The sequence below is a fragment of the Petromyzon marinus genome, chromosome 9 (genome assembly GCF_048934315.1).
Source record: "Petromyzon marinus isolate PM22_M1 ecotype Great Lakes invasive population chromosome 9, UKy_Petmar_22M1.pri1.0, whole genome shotgun sequence".
NCBI classification, from domain to species: Eukaryota; Metazoa; Chordata; class Hyperoartia; order Petromyzontiformes; family Petromyzontidae; genus Petromyzon; species Petromyzon marinus.
Genome location: NC_133675.1, coordinates 48888 through 76342, shown reverse-complemented (window position 1 = coordinate 76342; position 27455 = coordinate 48888). Strand labels below are relative to the sequence as shown.

General features: G+C 55.7%; 1 protein-coding gene across 1 annotated transcript; it reads right to left on the bottom strand.

The window, feature by feature from the left end:
- Positions 1-25395, bottom strand: LOC142924125 (uncharacterized). The gene is made up of 13 exons (XM_076065770.1): positions 25019-25395; positions 19482-19536; positions 18278-18377; positions 16501-16658; positions 14828-14964; positions 13541-13687; positions 12408-12546; positions 7833-7914; positions 5960-6132; positions 4906-4966; positions 3652-3769; positions 1045-3159; positions 1-745 (listed from the first exon to the last, which is right to left on the bottom strand). Exons 2-13 carry the CDS (start codon positions 19482-19484, stop codon positions 397-399), a joined length of 3582 nt encoding a protein of 1193 aa, XP_075921885.1. The 5' UTR covers positions 19485-19536; positions 25019-25395; the 3' UTR covers positions 1-396.
- Between the last annotated feature and the right edge of the window lie 2060 nt (positions 25396-27455).

Genomic DNA, 27455 nt, shown 5'->3' with positions numbered 1-27455 from the left:
TACTGGTGACTTCATATATAATTATAACAATCATATTTACAATAATAATATACAAAACTACACACGTACAATGCTATTTTAACACACACCACGTGTTAGGGTTGTAGCCTGAGATAAGGGGGGCCCTGGGTAAGCTACTGGTGAGTGTGTGGTGGGGTGAGCGTGTGGTGAGTGCAGTGAGTGGCTGTGTCCAGTCCATGTCTGGCGGCCGCTCTTCAGTCGTCTTCCACAGCTGGTCTCCACGATAGTGAGTGTGGTGAGTGGGTGTGTGTGTGTGGGGTGAGTGAGTGTGGGTGGCTGGGTGTGTGTGGGGTGACTGTGTGTGGGTGGGTGGGTGGTGCGGTGCTGCTGCTCGTGGTGGTGGTGGTTGGCACCGACTCCACCACCACCCCCCCGCTACTCTGCCGTGGGCTGCCCACCACACAGCAGCAGGCGGCGGAAGATCGAGGAGAGCGCCCTGCCCATATGGGCCAGACCCCTTTGCTTCTTTTTCTTCTTCTTCTCCTGCTGCTGTTGCACCTCCTCCTCCTCTTCCATCTGCTCATCCTCTTCTGTCTTCTCGTCCACTTCCATCTGCTCCTCGTCTTCTGTCTTCTCCTCCACTTCCATCTTCTCCTCTTCCTCTGTCTCATCCTCCTCCTCCGTCTGATCCTCGTTCTCCTCCTCCTCCACCTCCTCTGTCTCATCCTCATCCAGCGATGATGACAAGGATGATGATGATGGGGGCTTTTTCTCCGACTCAGCTCTGTGGAGAGAGAGGCAGCAGCACCACAGCAGCACATCATCATAATCATCGTCATGCTGGTACTACAGCCAGAGGTCGCGATCGGTCCCCACGGCGAGAAGTGGACCTGGCCATCACAAATGAAAGCAGCTCAACCAAGTGGCTGATGTCATCATCATCATCGTCACGTGGGGATTCATAGCGGCAGACCAAATACTAAATTCATATAGATGCATCGAGACCCATACTCAGAGACCCATACAGACTCACAATGACCCATACTCAGAGACCCTGCACTGAGCATACAGAGGGAGTCTCACCGTAGATCCGCAGCTCCAAAGGCCTCGCTGGTGATGGGGGTGGCCTCGATGGTGGTGGGGGTGGCCTCGCTGGTGGTGGGGGTGGCCTCGCTGGTGGTGGGGGTGGCCTCGCTGGTGGTGGGGGTGGGCGTGGCCTCGCTGGTGGTGGGGGTGGGCGTGGCCTCGCTGGTGGTGGGGGTGGCCTCGCTGGTGGTGGGGGTGGCCTCGCTGGTGGTGGGGGTGACCTCGCTGGTGGTGGGGGTGGCCTGGATGGTGGTGGGGGTGGCCTCGACGGTGGTGGGGGTGGCCTCGACGGTGGTGGGGGTGGCCTCGACGGTGGTGGGGATGGCCTCGACGGTGGTGGGGGTGGCCTCGACGATGGTGGGGGTGGCCTCGACGGTGGTGGGGGTGGCCTCGACGGTGGTGGGGGTGGCCTCGACGGTGGTGGGGGTGGCCTCGACGGTGGTGGGGGTGGCCTCGATGGTGGTGGGGGTGGCCTCGATGGTGGTGGGGGTGGCCTCGATGGTGGTGGGGGTGGCCTCGATGGTGGTGGGGGTGGCCTCGCTGGTGGTGGCCTGGATGGTGGTGGGGGTGACCTCGATGGTGGTGGCGGTGGCCTCGATGGTGGTGGGGGTGGCCTCGATGGTGGTGGGGGTGGCCTCGGTAGTGGTGGGGGTGGTCTCGATGGTGGTGGGGGTGGCCTCGATGGTGGTGGTGGCCTCGATGGTGATGGGGGTGGCCTCGATGGTGGTGGGGGTGGCCTCGATGGTGGTGGGGGTGGCCTCGATGGTGGTGGGGGTGGACTCGATGGTGGTGGGGGTGGCCTCGATGGTGGTGGGGGTGGCCTCGATGGTGGTGGGGGTGGCCTCGCTGGTGGTGGGGGTGGCCTCGCTGGTGGTGGGGGTGGCCTCGCTGGTGGTGGGGGTGGCCTCGATGGTGGTGGGGGTGGCCTCGCTGGTGGTGGGGGTGGCCTGGATGGTGGTGGGGGTGGCCTCGACGGTGGTGGGGGTGGCCTCGACGGTGGTGGGGATGGCCTCGACTGTGGTGGGGGTGGCCTCGACGGTGGTAGGGGTGGCCTCGACGGTGGTGGGGGTGGCCTCGACGGTGGTGGGGGTGGCCTCGACGGTGGTGGGGGTGGCCTCGACGGTGGTGGGGGTGGCCTCGACGGTGGTGGGGGTGGCCTCGACGGTGGTGGGGGTGGCCTCGACGGTGGTGGGGGTGGCCTCGATGGTGGTGGGGGTGGCCTCGATGGTGGTGGGGGTGGCCTCGCTGGGGGTTGCCTCGATGGTGGTGGCGGTGGCCTCGATGGTGGTGGGGGTGGCCTCGATGGTGGTGGGGGTGGCCTCGATGGTGGTGGGGGTGGCCTCGATGGTGGTGGGGGTGGCCTCGATGGTGGTGGGGGTGGCCTCGATGGTGGTGGGGGTGGCCTCGATGGTGGTGGGGGTGGCCTCGATGGTGGTGGTGGCCTCGATGGTGATGGGGGTGGCCTCGATGGTGGTGGGGGTGGCCTCGATGGTGGTGGGGGTGGCCTCGATGGTGGTGGGGGTGGCCTCGATGGTGGTGGGGGTGGACTCGATGGTGGTGGGGGTGGCCTCGATGGTGGTGGGGGTGGCCTCGATGGTGGTGGGGGTGGCCTCGATGGTGGTGGGGGTGGCCTCGATGGTGGTGGGGGTGGCCTCGATGGTGGTGGGGGTGGCCTCGATGGTGGTGGGGGTGGCCTCGATGGTGGTGGCCTCGATGGTGGTGGGGGTGGCCTCGATGGTGGTGGGGGTGGCCTCGATGGTGGTGGGGGTGGCCTCGATGGTGGTGGGGGTGGCCTCGATGGTGGTGGCCTCGATGGTGGTGGGGGTGGCCTCCATGGTGGTGGGGGTGGCCTCCATGGTGGTGGGGGTGGCCTCCATGGTGGTTGGGGTGGACTCCATGGTGGTGGGAGTGGCCTCGATGGTGGTGGACTCGATGGTGGTGGGGGTGGCCTCGATGGTGGTGGGGGTGGCCTCGATGGTGGTGGGGGTGGCCTCGATGGTGGTGGGGGTGGCCTCGATGGTGGTGGGGGTGGCCTCGATGGTGGTGGTCTCGTTCTGGAGCCAGCCGTGACTCAGCGCCTGCTCCGGTGTCATGCGGAGTTCTGGATCCCACCTGGGGAGGCGGGGGGGATGGAGACAGGGGAGGTGAGGATTTGACGTTCCCATCTGTATGTGTGTGTACGTGTGTGTGTGTGTGTGTAATGGACAGCGGTGGTGTTATGAACCCGGCAGAAACCCGAGTTAGATTCCTGCACACGGCCAACACCAGTGACAGCAATTATATTATCTGAACTGGTCCTAGGCCTCCCCTAGGTCGACTCAGCCTCAAATGAGTACCTAGTGTAAACATCGCCACTGGGGAGACAAAGGTGGCCGGACGTGGTGGTGCTAGCCACCCACCTCCTCTGTGTGTGCCACAGTGCCGGAGGCCTTCATAGGCGGTGCTGCTACTCGCTACTACTAACAGCACTTGCCCCTACAATCTGCTAGAGTCTACACGGGGGATCTTTGTCTGTGTATAGGCGCTGCTACTCGCTAGTACTAATAGCACTTGCCCCTACAGTCGGCTTGAGGCTACACGAGCGGTATGTGTCTGTGTTCTTACTGCAAGCAGCTGCTAATGAAGGCCACAAGCTGAGCTCCACATCCCCGCAGCACCAAATGCAGGGGGACACTTGCCGGGAGTCGTTTCCTGGCCGGGCAGTGAGGCTGGCCGGCCTCATCTGTAGGACAGAGACACAGAGAGATATACATACACACAGAGAGGGAGATAGAGACAGAGAGATACACAGAGAGACAAACAAAGAGGAAGAGAGACAGAGAGAGAGACACATACACAGACAGAGAGATGGAAAGAGAGACACACAGAGAGAGGCACGCACAGTGTCACCAACCACCTACCCACCTACCCACCCACTCACCACCACACCGCTACCCCTACAACACCACCACCTCACCCCCACACCACCTCCACTACCACCTCTACGCCACCACCAAAGCACGACCACCACCTCACCACCACACCACCACCACCTGACCACACCACCACTACCACCATACCACGACACCGCTACCCCTAGAACACCACCACACCACCACCATCGCCACCACCAACACCTCACCACCACTAACTCACCACTACCTCACCACAACCACACCACAACCACACCACCACCTCACCACCACACCACCACCACCTCACCACCACACCGCTACCCCTACAACACCACCTCACCACCACACCACCACTATCCATTGCCATACCACCACCTCACCAACACCACCACACCACCTCCACTACCCCATCTACACCACCATACCACCACCACCTCACCACCACCACCACACCATCACCACCTCACACCACACCGCTGGCCCTATACCACCACCACATGACCACTACTTCACCACCATTATTGCCACCTCTACACCACCACACCACCACTACCACCATACCACCATACCACCACACTGCCACCTCTACACCACCACCACACCACCACCCCGCCACCACCACACCACCACTATCACCACCACTAACACCTCACCACCACTACACCTCACGACCATCACACCACCACCTCACCACTATCCACTGCCACACAACCACCACACCACCACCTCACCACCACCTCACCACCTCCACTACCACCTCTACACCACTACCACCTCTACACCACCACCACCTCACCACCACCACCTCACCACCACCACCACCACACCATCACCACCTCACCACCACACCGCTAGCGTTACACCACCACCACCACCACCTCACCACTACCTCACCAGCACTTCACCACCACCACACCACCACCTCACCACCACCACACCACCATCACACCACCCTTCAACTCACCAAAGTATGCCGCTCTTTTGCGAGCTTTCTCCACCATTTCTTTTGGAGGCATGCCCAGGATCTGCGCAACCATTTCAAGACAGACAGAGGGACACACGCATGTTACACGAATGTTACACGCGTGTTACACACGGGGACCCATACAGAGACCCATAGAGATCCAGAGACTTATATAAAACCATAGGGACTCACAGAGACCCATATGGATCCACAGAGACCCATAGAGAGACCCATACGGACCGACAGAGACCCATACATAGACCCATAGAGGTCCAGAGACTCATATAAAACCATTGAGACTCAGAGGCCCACACTAAAACTGAACTATTTTGATTTCACCAGGGAAGGCCCCACTGAGCTACGTGGCTGTTTTTCATTGGCTGTATGATGAAAGACCTGAACGTGACATTATCGTTGTTGCTCAGCGCATCTAGCATCATGGGTGAGTAGGTGGGTGGGGGGAGGGTGAGTGGGTGGGTTAGTGGATAGGTAGGTGGGTGGGTGAGTGGGTAGGTAGGTGAGTGGGTGAATGGGTGGGTAGGTCGGTGGGTAAGTGGGTGGGTGAGTGGGTGAGTGGGTGAGTGGATGGGTGAGTGGATGGGTGAGTGAGTGAGTGGATGGGTAGATAGGTCAGTGGGTGTGTAGGTGGGAGGGTTACTGGGTGGGTAGGTGGGTGAGTCAGTGAGTAGGTGGGTGGGTGAGGGGGTAGGTGGGTGGGTGAGGGGGTGGGCGAGTGGGTGGGTAGGTGGATGAGTGAGTGGGTGGGTAGGTAGGTAGGTGGGTGAGTGGGTGGTTACGTGGGTGTGTAGGTAGGTGGGTGGCTGGGTAAGTAGGTGGGTGAGTGTGTGGGTAAGTAGGTAGATGGGTGGGTGGGTAAATGTGTAGGTGAGAGAGGATGCGTAGGTAGGTGGGTGGGTAGGTGAGTGGGTGGGTGGTTGGGTGGCTGGTTGGGTGACTGGCTGACAGGGTTGGGTGACTGAGTGACTGGCTGGGTGACTGGCTGGCTGTGGGCCAGGTCGTCGCTCGAGGCCCCCCAGGGAGGCTCCCCAGTCACCTCGATGCAGCATGCCAGGTGGTCGTCGCGGCTGAACGAGAGGAAGAGTTCCCTGTCGGTGGCCAGCTTGGCGACGGTGCAGCCCAGCGACCATGTGTCCACAGCGCAGGTCGCCGGGTAGCCGAGAAGCACCTCGGGGGCCACGTAGGCGAGGGTTCCTCCCACGTGCGAGGCTGTGCAGACGACAACAGCAGCGATGATGATGAAGATTGTAGACTAGGTACGTGTGTGTAGGTGGGTGGGTGGGTTGGGTGGCTGGGTTGGGTGGCTGGGGCAGTGGCTGGGTGGGGGGTGGATGGTTAGGCGGGTGAGTGGGTGGGTGGATGGATACATGGATGGGTGAGTGGGTGGGCGGGTGGGTGAGTGGGTGGGTGGGTGGATTCATGGGTGGGTGACTGGATGGGCAGGTCAGTGGGTGAGTGGGTAGGTGGCTGGATGGGTCGGTGGCTGGATGGGTCGGTGGGTGGGTGGGTGCATAGATGGATGGGTGGGTGGGTCAGTGGCTGGGCGGGTGGGTGGATGGCTGGGTGGGTGAGTGGGTGAGTGGGTGGGTGAGTGGGTGGATATCCGGCTGGGTGGGTGGGTGGGTGGCTTGATGGCTGGGTGGGTGGATGGCTGGGTGGGTGGGTAGATAGATGGATGGGTGGTTGAGTGGGTGTATGGGTGGATGGGTGTATGGGTGGATGGGTGTGGGTGGGTCGCTGGATGGGGGGGGTCGGTGGGTGGGTGGGTGGATGGGTGGGTGGATGGGCGCGTGGGTGAGTGGGTGAGTGGGTGGATGGCTACCTGGCTGGGTGGATGAGTGGGTGGGTGGGTAAGTGGGTGGATGGCTGGCTGGCTGGCTGGGTGAGTGGGTGGGTGGGTGAGTGGGTGGATGGCTGGCTGGGTGGATGGGTGAGTAGGTCGCTGGATGGATGAGTGGGTGGGTGGATGGCCGGGTGGGTGGTTGGGTGAGTGGGTGGCTGGATGGCTGGGTGGAGGGGTGGATGGGTGGGTAGATGGATGGCTGGGTGGGTGGGTTGGTGGATGGCTGGGTGGGTGGATGTATGGATAGATGGATGGGTGGGTGGGTGAGTGGGTGGTTGGGTGAGTGGGTGGCTGGGTGAGTGGGTGGCTGGGTAGCTGAATCAGTGGGTGGGTGGGTGAGTGGGTGGATGGCTCGCTGGGTGGGTGCGTGGATCGCTCGGTGAGTGGGCGGGTGAGTTGGTGGCTGGATGGCTGGGTGGGTGGGTGTCTGGATGACTGGGTGGGTGGATGGATGGGTGGGTGAATGGCTGTGTGGGTGGGTGCATGGATGGATAGATGGATGGATAGATGGATGGGTGGGTGGGTGGGAGAGTGGGTGGGTGGGTGGGTGGATGGGTCGGTGGGTTGATGGGTTGATGGGTTGATGGGTGGATGGGTGAATGGATGTGTGGGTGGGTGGGTGAGCGGGTGGGTGGATGGGCTAGTGGGTGGATGGGTGGGTGGGTGGGTGGATGGGTGGGTGGGTGAGTGGGTGGCTGGATGGCTGGGTGGGTAGATGGATGGGTGGATGGCTGGGTGGGTGGGTAGGTGCATGGATGGATATATGGATGGGTGGGTGAGTGGGTTGGTGGATGGGTCAGTGGCTGGGTGGGTGAATGGGTAGGTGGGTGGCTGGGTGGGTGGATGGGTGGGTGGATGGATGGGTGGGTAGATGGGTCAGTGGGTGGGTGGATGGGTGGGTGGATTGATGGGGGGGTCGGTGGGTGGCTTGATGGGTGGGGGAATGGATGGGGGAATGGATGGGTTGATGGCGAATGGATGTGTAGGTGGGTGGATGGGTGGGTAGATGGGTGTGTGGGGGTGTCAGTGAGTGGATGGGTGGGTGTGTGTGGGTGTCTCCACTCACTTTTGCCATCCACAAAGAAGCTTGAGGCGAAGTTCCTGACCCTGACGATGCCATCCGCGATGTTCGCCAACAGAACGTTGCTCTGGATGGGGAGTGAGCCGCAGGGAGGGAATTCACACCCAGCATGGTCAAGGCGGTGAGCGTCGTTTACGACCGAGCGTCTGTGCAGGGGGACTGCCTCCGCTCACAGACGTTCAACTTACGAAGTTTCAGAGATATGCGCAGAAAAACAGTGACATCTACATCTGCAGAACGTGAAGAACCTGTGGCATCTACATCAACAGAACATGAACAACCTGTGGCACCTACAGAACGTGAAGAACCAGTGGGATCTACAGAGCATGAAGAACCAGTGACATCTTCATCTACATAACGTGACGGAACAGTGGCATCTATATTTACAGAACGTGAGGAACCAGTGGCATCTACATCTACAGAACGTGAAGAACCAGTGGTATCTACATCTGCAGAACGTGAAGAGCCAGTGGCATCTACATCTGCAGAACGTGAAGAACCAGTGGCATCTACATCCGCAGAACATGAGGAACTATTTGCATCTACATCTGCAGAACATGAAGAACGAGTGACATCTACATCTGCAGAACGTGAAGAACGAGTGGCATCTGCATCTGCAGAACGTGAAAAACCAGTGGCATCTACATCTACAGGACGTGAAAAACCAGTGCCATCTACATCTACAGGACGTTAAGACATAGTCGCATCTACATTTGCAGAACGTGAAGAACCAGTGGTATCTACATCTGCAGAACATGAAGAACACCAGTGACATCTACATCTGCAGAACATGAATAATCAGTGGCATTTACATCTGCAGAGCGAGCACCAGCACCCCAGCGTGTACAACAACCGCCATTCGCCACTAAGTGGCGGTGACGTCACCACGACGCTTGTGCCAGGCCATGTGCACCTTGAGGCTACGTGAAGTGTCGAACGCCCGCTGGCAGGAGGTCACGGGGCAGACCCAAGTGCCACGGGTCGACTGACTCAGATGACTGGCTGATGCACCACCAGTGCCCCCTACTGTGCCAACCTTCTGTGCTTTAGCCACCCGGTGCTCCGCTCGTTATTGTGAGCGTCGCTCCTCCATCCTCCGTTGTTGTTGGAGGGCAACTGCCTCCAACTGCCCAGCAGCGTCCTTCACGAGCCTGCTCCACAGAGGCCGATCTTGACACCACTGGTACCAGTCATCGGCAAGTCCACTTAGCTCCACGTCCTTCTGTGCCACATCACTCCATCTCTTCTCTAGCCCGTGCCGCGCCCATTTAGCTCCCTAGATCCGGCCGAACAAAAGCTGTTTCGGCATGCGGTGGCTGGGCATGCAGGCTACATGACCCAGCCAACGCAGCCTTGCCTGCCGGAGGAGCTCACCGATGGAACCGTGCCCAGATCTTTCAAAGATTTGTGAGCTCTTCACACAATCCAGCCAGGTTAAACCCAGGATGGATCGTAGGCAGGCTAGCCTATATGTTTCTAACCGGCAAAGATGTTCCATTAGGGGGGTCCACGTTTCGCAAGCGTAGAGAAGGGAGGGAATAACCGTGGCTGAGAAGACCTGAAGCTTAGTGCGGAGCGACAGACCAGGTAGCTTCCACACAGCGTTACGCAACCGATGCAAAGATATTGCCACTCGACTGTTTCGGAGTGAGACCTCTGCTGTTAAACTGGAGCCGGTCATAAGCACACTGCCCAGGTATGGGAAACTCTCCACTCTCTCCACAACTGCCCAATCACCGATTGAGAGTTGTGGGGGTGGAGTGTCCAATGGTACAAAATACCCAGGCAGGTGCTTAGTTTTGGTGGGGCTGATGGTAAGGCCCCATCTCTTAGTGGCACGCTCCAGTCTCAGCAGCAGCATCTCCAACTCCTCCTCTGAATGAGCAGCTATTACCAAATCATCGGCATACATAACGTGGTTGAGCAATAGGGAGCCATCCCTTGACCGCACCCGGGCATCGATCAGCCCCTCATTATATCTGTACCAAATGGAGATTCCCCCGGTACAGCTATTGAAGGCTTAACGAATTACGTAGTCAAAATTGATGTTAAATAATGTGGGAGCCAGAGGACATCCCTGTCGCACCCCAAGGTGTACAGGTAATGGCTCTGACTCCCGGCCACGTAGTTTTACCCGGGCCGGCTCACCATCATGAAGGTCCTTAATGATCGTGAGCAGAGGGTCAGGGACTCCAAAAGCACGAAGATCAAGGTCAATAAAGCAGAGATGTAGGTCTTGTTGGAATTCCCTACACCTCTGCTGTAGCAGACGGACAGAAAATATGGCATCTGTGCAGGACCGCCCTTTCCTGAAACCACATTGGGGCTCCGCAAGCCTCTCCTCAGCGTGCCTGGCAAGGCGATGTTGAATAATCCTTGCCAGGACCTTTCCCGGCACACTGAGGAGTGAGATGCCCCTGTAGTTGTTACAGTTTTTGCGGTCCCCCTTCTGCCAATCCTGCGGAACCCATCCAGTGGTCCAGACTGTTGTTATGAAGTCATATAGGGCAGTCTGTGCACAAATGCCACCCTCCCTCAGCATTTCGGTTGGGAGATCATCTCTACCCGGTGCCTTTCCTGGTCTCAGACTCCGGATCACCTTCAGTACTTCCTCAACAGATGGCACCTCAGCCAGCCACTCACAGGGGGTGACTTCTTCCAATATTTGAGGCACTGCAGCCTCAGCAGGATCATCCCCACTTTGTGCCACGATGTTTTCCTGGCTGATGGATTTCCCCTCCCCCAGGACCTCACAGAAATGCTCAGCAAATCGGCAAACCTGTTCCTGAGGGTCAGAGATTGGATCACCGTTTTTTCCCCTAATGATGGTAATAGGTGTGGCGCTGCAGGTTACTTTTTTGATGGAGTTAAATAGAGATTTGTGATCGCGGGCCACTGAGGCAGACTCCATCTCCTCAGCAACCTGCGACCACCACCCATCATTGCAGCGCCTCACGGCTCTCCGAACCTCCGAGCGAAGGCTGTGGTAAGCCTCCTCATTCTCTGACGTGGGATTCTGTAGCCAATGACAGTGGGCCTGTCGCTATTTCTCAACCAACCTCAACACCTCCTCTGTCAGCCAGGGTCTCTGGGGAGGTCTGGACCACGTACCCAAAGCAGCCATTGCAGCTGCATGAGTCACAGTCCTAAACCTCGCCCATTTACCCTCGACATCAGGAGGAGTGGGGGACAATGCCAACCCCAGCCGCAAGCGATGATGAAATTCTCACTTGCAACTTTCATCAGATAACTGAGACCAGGCCACTTTAGGTTGGAATGGGGTCCTGGGTGTACACCCAACACCGGAGTGGAAGAATGGCAGGTGCATCTTACAGATGACTAGTCGATGGTCAGAGGGCAGATCAGCTCCACGGTAGGTCCTGGTGTCAAGGACATGGGCTCGCATCCGCTGGTCCGTCACTATGTAGTCCAGCAGATGTTCTTGCTTGGACCCGGCATGCATCCATGATGTTGTGTGGATGCGCCGATGCCGGAACAGCGTGTTGGTAATTACAAGCCCATGGGCTGCACAAAAATCTAGCAGCCTCCTACCGTTGTTATTGAGCTGATCTGGCCCATGCCCTCCAATCACTCCAGACCAGGTGCCAGCATCATGACCAACTCGGGTATTGAAGTCACCCAACAAGATGACTCTATCCTGAGGGGCCACTTTAGCCAGCACCTGTGGCACGAGGTCATAGAAGGCATCTGACTCATCGGCTTTGCCTGCATCCCTCCACGGATGTTCGTCTTCGGAGGGGGCATAAATAACCACGAACACCACTCCTCTCCTCCGGTTGATGGGAAGGCGAGCCCAAAGTAGCCTGGGGCTTACAGCTTCCCACACCTCACCGCCACGCTCCCACGCCCCCTTCATTCTTTTGTTCAAAAGAAGAGCCACATCCTGTTGTTTGGCAGTCTGTTGCCCCGAGTAGAGGACTGTCCACCCCTCATGGTGGCAGGAGCCAGAACCGGTCCACCGGACCTCCTGAATGCCACAGAGATCCAGGCGGTACCGGTCCAGCTCCCGACAGAAGAGTGGCAGCCTCTCCTCCGCAGTGAGCGTTCGAACATTCCACGTGGCCACACCAAGTGGCTTTTCGTTGTTTCTGGAGGAGCCCCGAGTGTAGAGATTCAATCTCCTGGCTCCGCCAATTGGAGTTTGGCCAGGAGACGTCAAAAATGCCTGTCCCCCTGGGGCCTCCGGCACAAGCTTATTAGTTACATATTTCAGTCGTGGTTTAGTGGTAAAATTTTGAAGGTGGAGGGGTTACCAGCCCCTCGCACCCATCCAGAGCCCCCCGTTTAGCCACTGTGGTGGTCACAGACGCCATGAGGGGAGTAGCCAATCGGAATTGGCCCTCCCCCCACAGCACTGTCCACGACAGAGTTGCCCATCCGGCACTGCGAGGAGTTAGCGGGTTGTTTTACCGTGTACTCACCCACACATGCAGACACACCCACACACAGACACCCACACACACACACTCACACACAGACACCCACACACATATACACCCACACACACAGACACCATTACACAGCATGCACTCCACTCACGGGCTTGATGTCCCCGTGTACGATGCCCCGGGACTTGGTGTGGGCCAGGAAGTGGAGGATGGCCCTAGTGTACGACCTCACCGCATCCTCATGACTTTGCCACAGCGTCATCTGTCTGAGCACGCAATGGAGTTTCGCCCTGCCACGCGGAGAGACAGCGACCATGTCAGTCACGTCAGCGACGACGTCAGCGACGACGTCAGTGACATCAGCGGTTAGCGTGCTGTGCTGTGAACCTGGCGAACTGTGCTCGGTTCCCGCTCATGGCCAACACCCAGTGACGATTATCTGAACCGGTCCTGGGTCTACCCTAGGTCGACTCAGCCTCAAATGAGTACCTGGTGCGATGTGTAAACATCGCCACTGGGGAGACAAAGGCGGCCGCGCGTGGTGTTGGCCACCCACCCCCTCGTGTGCCGTGCCGGCCTTTAAAGGTGCTCGCTAACAGCACTTGCCACTACAGTCTGTTAAGGCTATATGGGGGATCTTTGATCTTTGTGTGCGTATGTTGAAATTCATTCACACCGTACGTAGCCAAGCATGCTAATGTGTGGGTCTCTATGGGTGTCTGTGTGGGTGTCTCTATGGGTCTCTGTGGGTCTGGGGGTCTGTGGGTCTCTGTGTGTGAATGTATGCAGCACTTCTTTTGCACCATACATAGCCAACCGTACTAATGTATGGGTATGGGTGTCTCTATGGGTCTGTATGGGTGGTGGTGGTGTTGTGGTGGTGGTGTTTGGTGGTGGTGTTTGGTGGTGGTGGGTGCTGGTGGGTGATGGTGGATGGGTGGTGGGTGGGTGGTTATGGTGGGTGGTTGGGTGAGGGGTTGTGCTGGTGATGGTGGGTGGTTGAGTGGGTGGTGTGGTGGTGATGGTGGGTGGGTGGTGGAGGGTGAGTGGGTGAGTGGTGTGGTGGTGAGTGAGTGAGTGGGTAAGTGGTGGTGGTGAGTGAGTGAGTGGGTGAGTGGTGGTGGTGGTGGGTGAGTGGTGGTGGTGGTGATGGTGAGTTAGTCGGTGGTGGTGGTGAGTGAGTGGGTGGTGGGTGAGTGAGTGAACGAGTGAGTGGGTGAGTGAATGTTGGTGGTGAGTTAATGAGTGAGTGAGTGGTGGTAGTGGTGCTGGTGGTGTGCGTACTTCAACAGCTCCATGACAAGGCATTTGTGGCCTCGAAAGTAGAAAGTCTCCAGGACCCTGACTACGTTGTAGTCCACGTTGCTACGGTCGCTCTGGAGCTCCATGGACATTAGCAGCTCCGTTCTCTGGTGCTTTTCTTCCCTGGAGCTGCGAGCGAGTGAGCAAGTTCACAGAACGAGAGAGAGAAAGAAAGAGAGACAGATAGAGAGAAAGAGACATAAAGAAACAGAGATCAAGACAGAGAAAGACAGAGAGAGACAGACAGAGACAGAGAGTTTAGACTTTAATATATAGTGGGTCTGTGTGTGGAACACTGAGTAGTAGTAGTGGGTCTGTGTGGAACACTGAGTAGTAATAGTGGGTCTGTGTGTGGAACACTGAGTAGTAGTAGTGGGTCTGTGTGTGTAACACAGAGTAGTAGTAGTGGGTCTGTGTGTGTAACACTGAGTAGAAGTCGTATTGGATCTGTGTGTGTAACACTGTGTAGTAGTAGTGGGTCTATGTGTGTAACACTGAGTAGTAGTAGTGGGTCTGTGTGTGTAACACTGAGTAGTAGTGGGTCTGTGTGTGTAACACTGAGTAGTAGTAATGGGTCTGTGTGTGTAACACTGAGTAGTAGTAGTGGGTCTGTGTGTGTAACACTGAGTAGTAGTAGTGGGTCTGTGTGTGTAACAGTGAGTAGTAGTAATGGGTCTGTGTGTGTAACACTGAGTAGTAGTAGTGGGTCTATGTGTGTAACACTGATTAGTAGTAGTGGGTCTGTGTCTGTAACACTGAGTAGTAGTAATGGGTAATGCGTAGTTGGTCTGTCGCTATCAATATTATCCACAATAGAGGTGAGTTTGGGTTATATGACGTAAATATAAATGTTGTGTCATTAAACCCGCCACACTGACACACGCCCAATTGGTTGAGGTGGTTTGTCACCTAAACACAAAACGCTTGGCCAGCTCGTTACTTGCTCAGCACTTAACTGGTTGTTGTGTTGGAAAGTGTCAAAGTCAATTGTCAGTGTTGTGGTGGGGTTCGTCTCCAACACACAACCAGTGGTGGCGGTGGTGGTGAGGGTGGTGGGGAGGTGGTGGTGGGGTGGGAGTGTCGCTGTGGAGGTGGTGGTGGGGAGGTGGTGGTTGAGCGATGGAGATTCAAGTAAAGGATGTTCAGTCATTGTTTGTTGTTGTAGTTCACAGCCAGCAGCAGTCCCATAGTGTGTGTTTGTTTATTGTTCTTGTTATTGGTGGTGTTATTGTTGTTGTTGACTGCACTGCTGCGCCAGGGCCCACTCACGTGGAGGGCGAGGCGAGGATCTTGAGAGCCACCATCGTCCGAGTCTTGTGGTCCAGACACCTCACCACCACGCTCTGCCCACCCTGCCCAATCTTCCTGTCCAGCTGGAAGCGGTAGTAGAAGTGCTCGTTCTGGACCTGCAGGGGTCACGGGAGGTCAGGGTGGGGGTCACGAGGAGGTCACATGTAGCCAACAGTGCTAATCTGTGGGTCACTGTGGGTGTCTGTGGGTGTCTCTGTGCATCTCTATGTGTCTGGGTGTCTCTGTATGTGTGTATGTTGAACTTCTTTCGCACTGTACGTAGCCAACCGTGCTAATCTGTGGTGCTTTATGGGTATCAGTGTCTCTGTGTGGGCCTTCATGATAGTGAACAGGCCCGGGTAAAACTACGTGGCCGGGAGTCAGAGCCATTCCCTGTACACCTTGGGGTGTGACAGGGATGTCCTCTGGCTCCCACATTATTTAACATCTATTTTGACCACGTAGTTCGTGAAGCCTTCAATAGCTGTACCGGGGGAATCTCCATTTGGTACAGATATAATGGGAGGCTGATCGATGCCCGGGTGCGGTCAACGGATGGCTCCCTATTGCTCAACCACGTTATGTATGCCGATGATTTGGTAATAGCTGCTCATTCAGAGGAGGAGTTGGAGACGCTGCTGCTGAGACTGGAGTGTGCCACTAAGAGATGGGGCCTTACCATCAGCCCCACCAAAACTAAGCACCTGCCTGGGTATTTTGTACCATCGGATACTCCACCCCCACAACTCCCAATCGGTGATGGGGCAATTGTGGAGAGAGTGGAGAGTTTCCCATACCTGGGCAGTGTGCTTATGACCAGCTACAGTTTAACAGCAGAGGTCTCACTCAGAATCAGTCGGGCGGCAATATATTTTCATCGGTTGTGTAACGCTGTGTGGAAGCTACCTGGTCTGTCGCTCCGCACTAAGCTTCAGGTCTTCTCGGCCACGGTCATTCCCTCCCTTCTCTACACTTGCGAAACGTGGACCCCCCAAATGGAACATCTTCGCCGGTTAGAAACATTTAGGCTAGCCTGCCTACGATCCATCATGGGTTTAACCAGGCTGGATTGTGTGAGGAGCTCACAAATCTTTGAAAGATCTGGGCAAGGTCCCATCGGTGAGCTCCTCCGGCAGGCAAGGCTGCGTTGGATGGGTCATGTAGCCCGCATGCCCAGCCAACGCATGCCGAAACAGATTTTATTCGGCCGGATCAAGGGGGCTAAACGGGCGCAGCACGGGCTAGAGAAGAGATGGAGTGATGTGGTACAGGAGGATGCGGTGTCAAGATCAGCCTCTGTGGAGGAGGCTCGTGAAGGACGCTACTGGGAAGTTGGAGGCAGCCGCCCTCCAACAACAACGGAGGGCGGAGGAGCGACGGTCACAACAATGAGCGGAGCGCCGGGTGGCTAAAGCACAGCAGGATGGCACAGTAGGGGGCACAGGTGGTGCATCAGCCAGTCATCTCAGACAGTCGTCCCGTGGCACCTGGGTCTACCCCGTGACCTCCTGGCAGCGGGCGTTCAACACTTCACGTGGCCTCAAGGTGCACCTGGCCTGGCACAAGCGTTGTGGTGACGTCACCGCCACTTAGTGGCGAATGGCGGTTGTTGTTGTTGTGTCTGTGTCTTTGTGTGTGTCTGTGAGTCTCACAAGGATGTAGTTGTTGTCGTCGTCGTCAAATTCTCCGTTCTTCACTCCCCCTCGTGAGCTTCCTTCCCCGTCCAGAGTGAAGAACCAAACTTCCTGCATGGTGGCCAGCTCCAGCTTCTGGCGCTCAGTCAAGTGAGGCTTGAAGAGACTCAGGATCGCTGCACACGTGACAACAATAACAACTTAAACTATAAACTAATTTTATTTACGCACACACCGGGTTAAGCCCCCCACCGAAGTGACTGGTATCATCATCCTAATCGTCGTCATCATCGTCATCATTATCATCATTGTCATCATCGTCGTCGTCATCATTATCATTGTCATCATCGTCGTCATCGTCATCATCGTCGTCATCATCATCATCATCATCGTCGTCATCTTCATTATCATCATCGTCATCATCATCGTTGTCATCGTTGTCATCATCTTCATCATCATCGTCGTCATCATCATCGTCGTCATCATCATCATCATCGTCAACATCGTCATCAACATCATCATCGTCGTCATCATCACCATCATCATCATCGTCACCATCGTCGTCATCACCATGTGGGAGCCATTTGCTCTAAGTGCACGTTGATACAGACTTATAGAGACTCATAGAGAACCACAGAGATCCTCAGAGACCCACAAAAAACCATACTCATATAGAACCATAGAGACCCAAGGAGACCCATAGAGCCCCACAGAGATGCACAGAGACCCTCATAGACCCACAGAGACCCATACTCATATAGAACCAGAGACCCACAGAGACCCACTCGTATAGACCATAGAGCCCCACAGAGATGCATAGAGACCCTCATAGACCCATACTCATATAGAACCAGAGACCCACAGAGACCCATATTCATATAGAACCATGGAGACCCACAGAGACTCACACAGAACCATACTCATATAGAACCATAGAGACCCAAGGATACCCATAGAGCTCCACAGAGACGCAGAGACCCTCAGAGACCCACTGAGACCCATATTCATATAGAACTAGAGACCCACAGAGACCCATACTTATATAGAACCATTGAGCCCCACAGAGACGCACAGAGACCCTCATAGACCCACAGAGACCCATACTCATATAGAACCATAGAGACCCACAGAGACTGCCACTCATATAGAACCAGAGACCCACAAAGACCTATACTCATATAGAACCATATAGACCCACAGAGACCGATACTCAGAGACCCACGGAGCGGTACAGGGTGCGTGTACGATTGATGAACTTCGTTCGCACTGCACGTAGCTAACCGTGCTAAGGTATGGGTCTCTGTGGGTGTCTATGGGTGTCTCTGTGGATCTATGGTTCTTTGTGGGGTGTATCTGTGTGTTTATGGGTCTCTATGGGTGTCTCTATGTGTCTTTGGAGTCTCTTTGGGTATCTCTGTGTGTCTATGGGTCTCTATGGGTGTCTCTATGTGTCTATGGGTATATCTGTGAGTCTCTATGTGTCTATAGGTGTCTCTGTGGGTCTAAGGGTCTCTATGGGTGTCTCTGTGGGTGGCTGGGTGTCTGTGGGTCTCTATGTGTGTCTCTGTGGGTCTCCGTGGTGGTCACTGCGTGGATTTGTTCCCCTTCACATTTTGAGGAATCACCATCGTCACGCTTTTATCAAAGTGTTTTTTCGCTGCTGCTGTGCATTTCCAGGCGATGACAATGATGATGATTTGATGATATCAGGCCACTTGGTTGAGCTGCTGCTATTTGAGCTGCTATCATTCTTAGACTTTGATGATTTTCCTGCTCATCTCTCTCTCTCTCTAACCTTTGGGTGATTTGCTGCGGATTAATCCGGTGCCGGAGGTGTACGCGCTCCACGTGGTGATAGACGGAGGCTGCCTCCCACTCGGTCCAGCTCGACTTGTCTACACACACACATAAACACACACACGTACAAAGACAAAGATCCCCCGTATAGCTTGTAACAGACTGTTGGGGAAAGTGCTTATAGCAAGCCCCTATGAAGCCCAGCATGGCACACGAGGGGGTAGGTGGGCAGCACCATGCCCGGCCGCCTTTGTCTCCACAGTGGCGATGTTTACACACCACACCAGGTACTCATTTGAGGCTGAGTCGACCTACGGGAGGCCCAGGACCGGTTCAAATAATCGTCACTGGTGTTGGCCATAAGCGGGAATCGAACCCGGGTTGCCAGGTTCGTGGCAGTGCGCAAACTGCTACACTACCGCTCCCCACATACACATAAATAAAAAATAAAGATCCCCCATATAGCCTTAACAGACTGTAGGGGGCAAGTGCTGTTAGCGAGCACCTATGAAGGCCGGAACGGTACACGAGGGGGTGGGTGGCCAGCACCACGCCCGACCGCCTTTTTCTCCCTAGTGGCGATGTTTACACACCGCACCAGGTACTCATTTGAGGCTGAGTCGACCTAGGGGAGGCCCGGGACCGGTTCAGATAATCATCACTGGTGTCGGCCGTGAGCGGGAATCGAACCCGGGTCGCCAGGTTCATAGCGCAGCGCGCAAACCGCTACACTATCGCTACACACATACACACACACATAGACAAAGGTGCAGTAGACTCGTCAACACACACACACAAAGACAACGGTCCCCTTGAGGCTGTAACAAAACTGTGTTCAAAGGTGTGGGTGTTTGTAAGTGTGGGTGTTCATGAGTGTGGGTGGTGTTCGTAATTGTGGGTGTTCGTAGGTGGGTAGTGTTCGTAAGTGTGGATCTTTGTAAGTGTGGGTGGTGTTCGTAAGTGTGGGTGTTCGTAGGTGGGTAGTGTTCGCAAGTGTGGATCTTTGTAAGTATGGGTGGTGTTCGTAAGTGTGGGTGTTCATAGGTGTGGGTGGTGTTCGTAAGTGAGGATGTTCGTCAGTGAGGGTGTTCGTCAGTGAGGGTGTTGGTGTGGTGTTTGTAAGTGAGGGTGTTCATCAGTGTGGGTGGTGTTTTGTAAGTCCTGGTGTGGTTCATATGTCGACCAAAAGGGGTCACGCATACCATGGCGCTAATTCTGAGAGTAGCGTTGTTGTGCTCCGTAAATATCTCGGTGTCTCTGCGTGGAGAGTGGATGGGGGGGGGACGGAGGAGAGAGTCAGTGGAGGGCGAGGTCACCGCGATCACAAGTGGACTCACATCGTCAACACGGACTCACACATTCATCACAAACTCACATCCTCACCACGAACCCGCATCCTCACTACGGACTCACACCCTCACCAATAACCCACAATACAAACCCCATTCACCAAGAACCCACAACACGGATCCACACACTCACGACGAACCCACAACACGGACCCACACACTCACCATGAACCCGCAACACGGACCCACACACTTCCCACGAACCCACAACACGGACCCACACACTTACCACGAACCCACAACACGGACCCTTACACTCACCAAGAACCCACAACACAGACAAACACACTCTTACCACGAACCCGCAATACGGACCCACACTCTCACCACGAACCCACAATACAAACCCACAATACAAACCCACACTCACCAAGAACCCACAATACGGATCCACACACTCACCAAGAACCCACAACACAGACCAATACATTCACCACGAACCCGCAACACGGACCCACACACTCACCATGAACCCACAACACGGACCCACACACTCACCACGAACCCACAACACGGACCCACACACTCACCACGAACCCACAACACGGACCCACACACTCACCACGAACCCACAACATGGACCCACACACTCACGACGAACCCACAACACAGACCAACACACTCACCAGGAACCCGCAATACGGACCCACACTCTTACCACGAACCCACAACACGGACCCACACACTCACCACGAACCCACAACACGGACCCACACTCTCACCACGAACCCACAATACAAACCCACACTCACCAAGAACCCACAACACGGACCCACACACTCACCAAAAACCCACAACACAGACCAATACATTCACCACGAACCCGCAACACGGACACACACACTCACCACGAACCCACAACACGGACCCACACACTCACCACGAACTCACAACATGGACCCACACACTTCCCACGAACCCACAACACGGACCCACACACTCAACACGAACCCACAACACGGACCCACACACTCACCACGAACCCACAACACGGACCCACGCACTCACCACGAACCCACAACACGGACCCACACACTCACCACGAACCCAGAACACAGACCAACACACTCACCAGGAACCCGCAATACAGACCCACACTCTTCCCACGAACCCACAACACGGACCCACGCACTCACCACGAACCCACAACACAGACCAACATACTCACCACGAACCTGCAACATGGGCCCACACACTCACCACGAACCCACAACACGGACTCATACACTCACCACGAACCCACAACACGGACCCACACACTCACCACGAACCCACAACACGGACCCACACACTCACGACGAACCCACAACACGGACCCACACACTCACCACGAACCCGCAACACGGACCCACACACTTCCCACGAACCCACAACACGGACCCACACACTCACCACGAACCCACAACACGAACCCACACACTTACCACGAACCCACAACACGGACCCTTACACTCACCAAGAACCCACAACACAGACAAACACACTCTTACCACGAACCCGCAATACGGACCCACACTCTCACCACGAACCCACAATACAAACCCACAATACAAACCCACACTCACCAAGAACCCACAATACTGATCCACACACTCACCAAGAACCCACAACACAGACCAATACATTCACCACGAACCCGCAACACGGACCCACACTCTCACCACGAACCCACAATACAAACCCACAATACAAACCCACACTCACCAAGAACCCACAATACGGATCCACACACTCACCAAGAACCCACAACACAGACCAATACATTCACCACGAACCCGCAACACGGACCCACACACTCACCACGAACCCACAACACGGACCCACACACTCACCAAAACCCACAACACGGACCCACACACTCACCACGAACCCACAACACGGACCCACACACTCACCACGAACCCACAACACGGACCCACACACTCACCACGAACCCACAACATGGACCCACACACTCACGACGAACCCACAACACAGACCAACACACTCACCAGGAACCCGCAATACGGACCCACACTCTTACCACGAACCCACAACACGGACCCACACACTCACCACGAACCCACAACACGGACCCACACTCTCACCACGAACCCACAATACAAACCCACACTCACCAAGAACCCACAACACGGACCCACACACTCACCAAAAACCCACAACACAGACCAATACATTCACCACGAACCCACAACACGGACACACACACTCACCACGAACCCAAAACACGGACCCACACACTCACCACGAACTCACAACATGGACCCACACACTTCCCACGAACCCACAACACGGACCCACACACTCAACACGAACCCACAACACGGACCCACACACTCACCACGAACCCACAACACGGACCCACGCACTCACCACGAACCCACAACACGGACCCACACACTCACCACGAACCCAGAACACAGACCAACACACTCACCAGGAACCCGCAATACGGACCCACACTCTTCCCACGAACCCACAACACGGACCCACGCACTCACCACGAACCCACAACACAGACCAACATACTCACCACGAACCTGCAACATGGGCCCACACACTCACCACGAACCCACAACACGGACTCATACACTCACCACGAACCCACAACACGGACCCACACACTCACCACGAGCCCACAACACGGACCCACACACTCACGACGAACCCACAACACAGACCCACACACTCACCACGAACCCGCAACACGGACCCACACACTTCCCACGAACCCACAACACGGACCCACACACTCACCACGAACCCACAACACGAACCCACACACTTACCACGAACCCACAACACGGACCCTTACACTCACCAAGAACCCACAACACAGACAAACACACTCTTACCACGAACCCGCAATACGGACCCACACTCTCACCACGAACCCACAATACAAACCCACAATACAAACCCACACTCACCAAGAACCCACAATACGGATCCACACACTCACCAAGAACCCACAACACAGACCAATACATTCACCACGAACCCGCAACACGGACCCACACACTCACCACGAACCCACAACACGGACCCACACACTCACCATGAACCCACAACACGGACCCACACACTCACCACGAACCCACAACACGGACCCACACACTCACCACGAACCCACAACACGGACCCACACACTCACCACGAACCCACAACATGGACCCACACACTCACCACGAACCCACAACACAGAACAACACACTCACCAGGAACCCGCAATACGGACCCACACTCTTACCACGAACCCACAACACGGACCCACACACTCACCACGAACCCACAACACGGACCCACACTCTCACCACGAACCCACAATACAAACCCACACTCACCACGAACCCGCAACACGGACCCACACACTTCCCACGAACCCACAACACGGACCCACACACTCACCACGAACCCACAACTCGAACCCACACACTTACCACGAACCCACAACACGGACCCTTACACTCACCAAGAACCCACAACACAGACAAACACACTCTTACCACGAACCCGCAATACGGACCCACACTCTCACCACGAACCCACAATACAAACCCACAATACAAACCCACACTCACCAAGAACCCACAATACGGATCCACACACTCACCAAGAACCCACAACACAGACCAATACATTCACCACGAACCCGCAACACGGACCCACACACTCACCACGAACCCACAACACGGACCCACACACTCACCATGAACCCACAACACGGACCCACACACTCACCACGAACCCACAACACGGACCCACACACTCACCACGAACCCACAACACGGACCCACACACTCACCACGAACCCACAACATGGACCCACACACTCACCACGAACCCACAACACAGAACAACACACTCACCAGGAACCCGCAATACGGACCCACACTCTTACCACGAACCCACAACACGGACCCACACACTCACCACGAACCCACAACACGGACCCACACTCTCACCACGAACCCACAATACAAACCCACACTCACCAAGAACCCACAACACGGACCCACACACTCACCAAAAACCCACAACACAGACCAAAACATTCACCACGAACCCGCAACACGGACACACACACTCACCACGAACCCACAACACGGACCCACACACTCACCACGAACCCACAACACGGACCCACACACTAGACCACGAACCCACAACACGGACCCACACACTCTTACCACGAACCCACAACACGGACCCACACACTCACCACGAACCCACAACACGGACCCACACACTCACCACGAACCCACAACACGGACCCACACACTCATCACGAACCCACAACATGGACCCACACACTCACCACGAACCCACAACACGGACCTACACACTCACCACGAACCCACAACACGGACCCACACACTCACCACGAACCCACAACACGGACCCACACACTCACCACGAACCCACAACATGGACCCACAACATGGACCCACACACTCACCACGAACCCAGAACACGGACCCACACACTCACCACGAACCCACAACACGGACCCACACACTCACCACGAACCCACAACACGGACCCACACACTCACCATGAACCCACAACACGGACCCACACTCTCACCACGAACCCACAACACGGACCCACACGCTCACCACGAACCCACAACACGGACCCACACACTTACCACGAACCCACAACACGGACCCACACACTCACCACGAACCCACAACACGGACCCACACACTCAACACGAACCCACAACACGGACCCACACACTCACCACGAACCCACAACACAGACCAACACACTCACCACGAACCCACAACACGGACCCACACACTCAACACGAACCCACAACACGGACCCACACTCTTCCCACGAACCCACAACACGGACCCACACACCACGAACCCACAACACAGACCAACATACCACGAACCTGTAACATGGGCCCACACACTCACCACGAACCCACAACACGGACTCATACACTCACCACGAACCCACAACATGGACCCACACACTCACCACGAACCCACAATACAAACCCACACTCACCAGAACCCACAACACGGATCCACCCACTCATCAAGAACCCACAACACAGACCAATACATTCACCACGAACCTACAACACGGACCCACACACTCACCACGAACCCACACACTCACCACGAACCCACAACATGGATCCACACACTCACCACGAACCCACAACACGGACCCACACACTCTTACCACAACACGGACCCACACACTCACCACGAACCCACAACACGGACCCACATACTCACCACGAACCCACAACACGGACCCACACACTCACCACGAACCCACAACACGGACCCATACACTCACCACGAACCCACAACACGGACCCACACACTCACCACGAATCCACAACACGGACACACACAGCTCACCTCGTAAAGATTTTCGAGTGGATGGCTTCGACAGAACCTGCTCGAAAGTCGATGATGAAAATGAAGCAGCCGTAGATCCAGCAGCAGCCGCCTCCTTCACATCCGTCTAAAATTCTGAAGAGACGTTATTGCAGCCACGCCCCGTCGAGTGACGTCTTACAACGCGACCACGCCCACCGACAGCTCCTCCCCTGGGCACCACCCACCACCCCCGCGTCTACTTCCGGGTTATGGAGATTGGAGGCGGCGGCGGGAAAATCTGAACCCTATCTGGGCCTCCTCTAGGTCGACGCAGCCTGAAGGTGCCTACACGGGACTCAGTGTGATGAGTTTGTGGGTCTCTGTGTGGTGAGTTTATGGGTCTCTGTGGTGAGTTTGTGGGTCTCTGTGTGGTGAGTCTGTGTGGCGAGTCTGTGGGTCTCTGTGTGGTGAGTTTATGGGTCTCTGTGGTGAGTTTGTGGGTCTCTGTGTGGTGAGTCTGTGTGGCGAGTCTGTGGATCTCTGTGGTGAGTCTGTGGGTCTATGTGTGGTGAGTCTGTGGGTCTATGTGATGAGTTTGTGGGTCTCAGTGTGGTGAGTCTCTGTGTGGCGAGTCTGTGGGTTTCTGTGTGGTTTGTGGATCTCTGTGTGGTGAGAGTAGGTTTTTGTGTGTGGTGAGTCTGTGGAAGTTTGTGTGGTGAGTCTCTGTGTGGTGAGTCTGTGGGTCTCTGTGGTGAATCTGTGGGTCTCAGTGTGATGAGTGAGGGTCTCAGTGTGATGAGTCTGTGGGTCTCTGTGGGCCTCTGTGTGGTTTATGGGTCTCTGTGGTGAGTTTGTGTGGCGAGTCTGTGGGTCTCTGTGTGGTGAGTCTGTGGGTCTCTGTGTGGTGAGTTTATGGGTCTCTGTGGTGAGTTTGTGGGTCTCTGTGTGGTGAGTCTGTGTGGCGAGTCTGTGGATCTCTGTGGCGAGTCTGTGGGTCTATGTGTGGTGAGTCTGTGGGTCTATGTGATGAGTTTGTGGGTCTCAGTGTGGTGAGTCTCTGTGTGGCGAGTCTGTGGGTTTCTGTGTGGTTTGTGGATCTGTGTGGTGAGTGTAGGTTTTTGTGTGTGGTGAGTCTGTGGAACTTTGTGTGGTGAGTCTCTGTGTGGTGAGTCTGTGGGTCTCTGTGTGGTGAGTTTGTGGGTCTCTGTGGTGAGTTTGTGGGTCTCTGTGTGGTGAGTCTCTGTGTGGTGAGTCTGTGTGGTGAGTCTGTGTGTCTCTGTGGTGAGTCTGTGGGTCTCTGTGTGGTGGTGCAGTGGTTAGTGTGCTGTGTGTGTGGGAGAGGTGGTGCAGTGGTTAGTGCGCTGTGTGTGTGGGGAGCGGTAGTGCAGTGGTTAGCGCACTGTGTGTGGGGAGCGGTGGTGCAGTGGTTAGCGTGCTGTGTGTGTGTGTGGGGAGCAGTAGTGGAGTGGTTAGTGCGCTGTGTGTTGGGAGTGGTGGTGCAGTGGTTAGCGTGCTGTGTGTGTGTGGAACGGTGGTGTAGTGGTTAGCGCACTGTGTGTGTGGGGAGCGGTGGTGTAGTGGTTTGCGCACTGTGTGTGTGGGGAGCGGTGATGCAGTGGTTAGCGCACTGTGCGTGTGGGGAGCGGTAGTGGTGTGGTTAGTGCGCTGTGTGTGTGCGGAGCGGTGGTGCAGTGGTTAGCGTGCTGTGTGTGGGGAACGGTGGTGCAGTGGTTAGCGCACTGTGTGTGGGGAGCGGTAGAGTCGCGTCGATAGAAAAATAATAATCAAGGTAAGGTTAAATCTTCATTTGAAGCTTTCGTGACTGCAGGAATCCATACTCTTTGGTTAGCGCACTGTGTGTGTGTCTGTTGGGGGAGCGGTGGTGCAGTGGTTAGCGCCGATGCAGCTCCCTATCGATGTGCCTGTTACAGAGACAGATTGCCGGAGCCTGCCACTTGCAGAACTGAATTGTGTGTGTTGTGTCTCTGCTTATATCTGAAATTCCCTCCCCTCGGCTCGCCTTCTCAGAAAGGACCGGAATTCCTTTGATTTCGCTCTCACCTTGTGGGGGCAGTTGTTTGTCCTGTGTACGTGTGTGTGTCTGTTTTAATTTATTGAAGTAACTGTTAAGTCTCATCAAGGCCTGGTTCCCATCCCCCTCCGCAAGCCACCCCGCGATCAATGGAAACAGATGCTCCAAATTGCCCCTAAGTGTGTTTTTCTAGTTTTTCAACTTTCTGCAATAATTAATCTGGAAGGAGGAGGGGTTCCTTTTGTCAGGCTGCGTTCTACCTCCTCCTCTTCCCTCCCGGTTGGAGGTGTTACATTTTCTAGTCTCTCACGAAGAGGGGCGCCGTCTCTTGAAGTTTGACCTCCCGTTACCATGTTTTCCGTTCACTCTGATGGGTTGTGAGTTGCGAGAACAATAAACATGATTTTCCACCCCTTATCTTAGAATGTGTCCCTTTTTGCGGTG

Coding starts and splice junctions, on each gene's coding strand:
- LOC142924125 (XM_076065770.1), bottom strand. Junction 12,547..13,540: donor CTTGTCATGGAGCTGTTGAA/GTACGCACACCA, acceptor TCCGCGTGGCAG/GGCGAAACTCCATTGCGTGC. Junction 3,160..3,651: donor TTCATTAGCAGCTGCTTGCA/GTAAGAACACAG, acceptor CCGCCTCCCCAG/GTGGGATCCAGAACTCCGCA.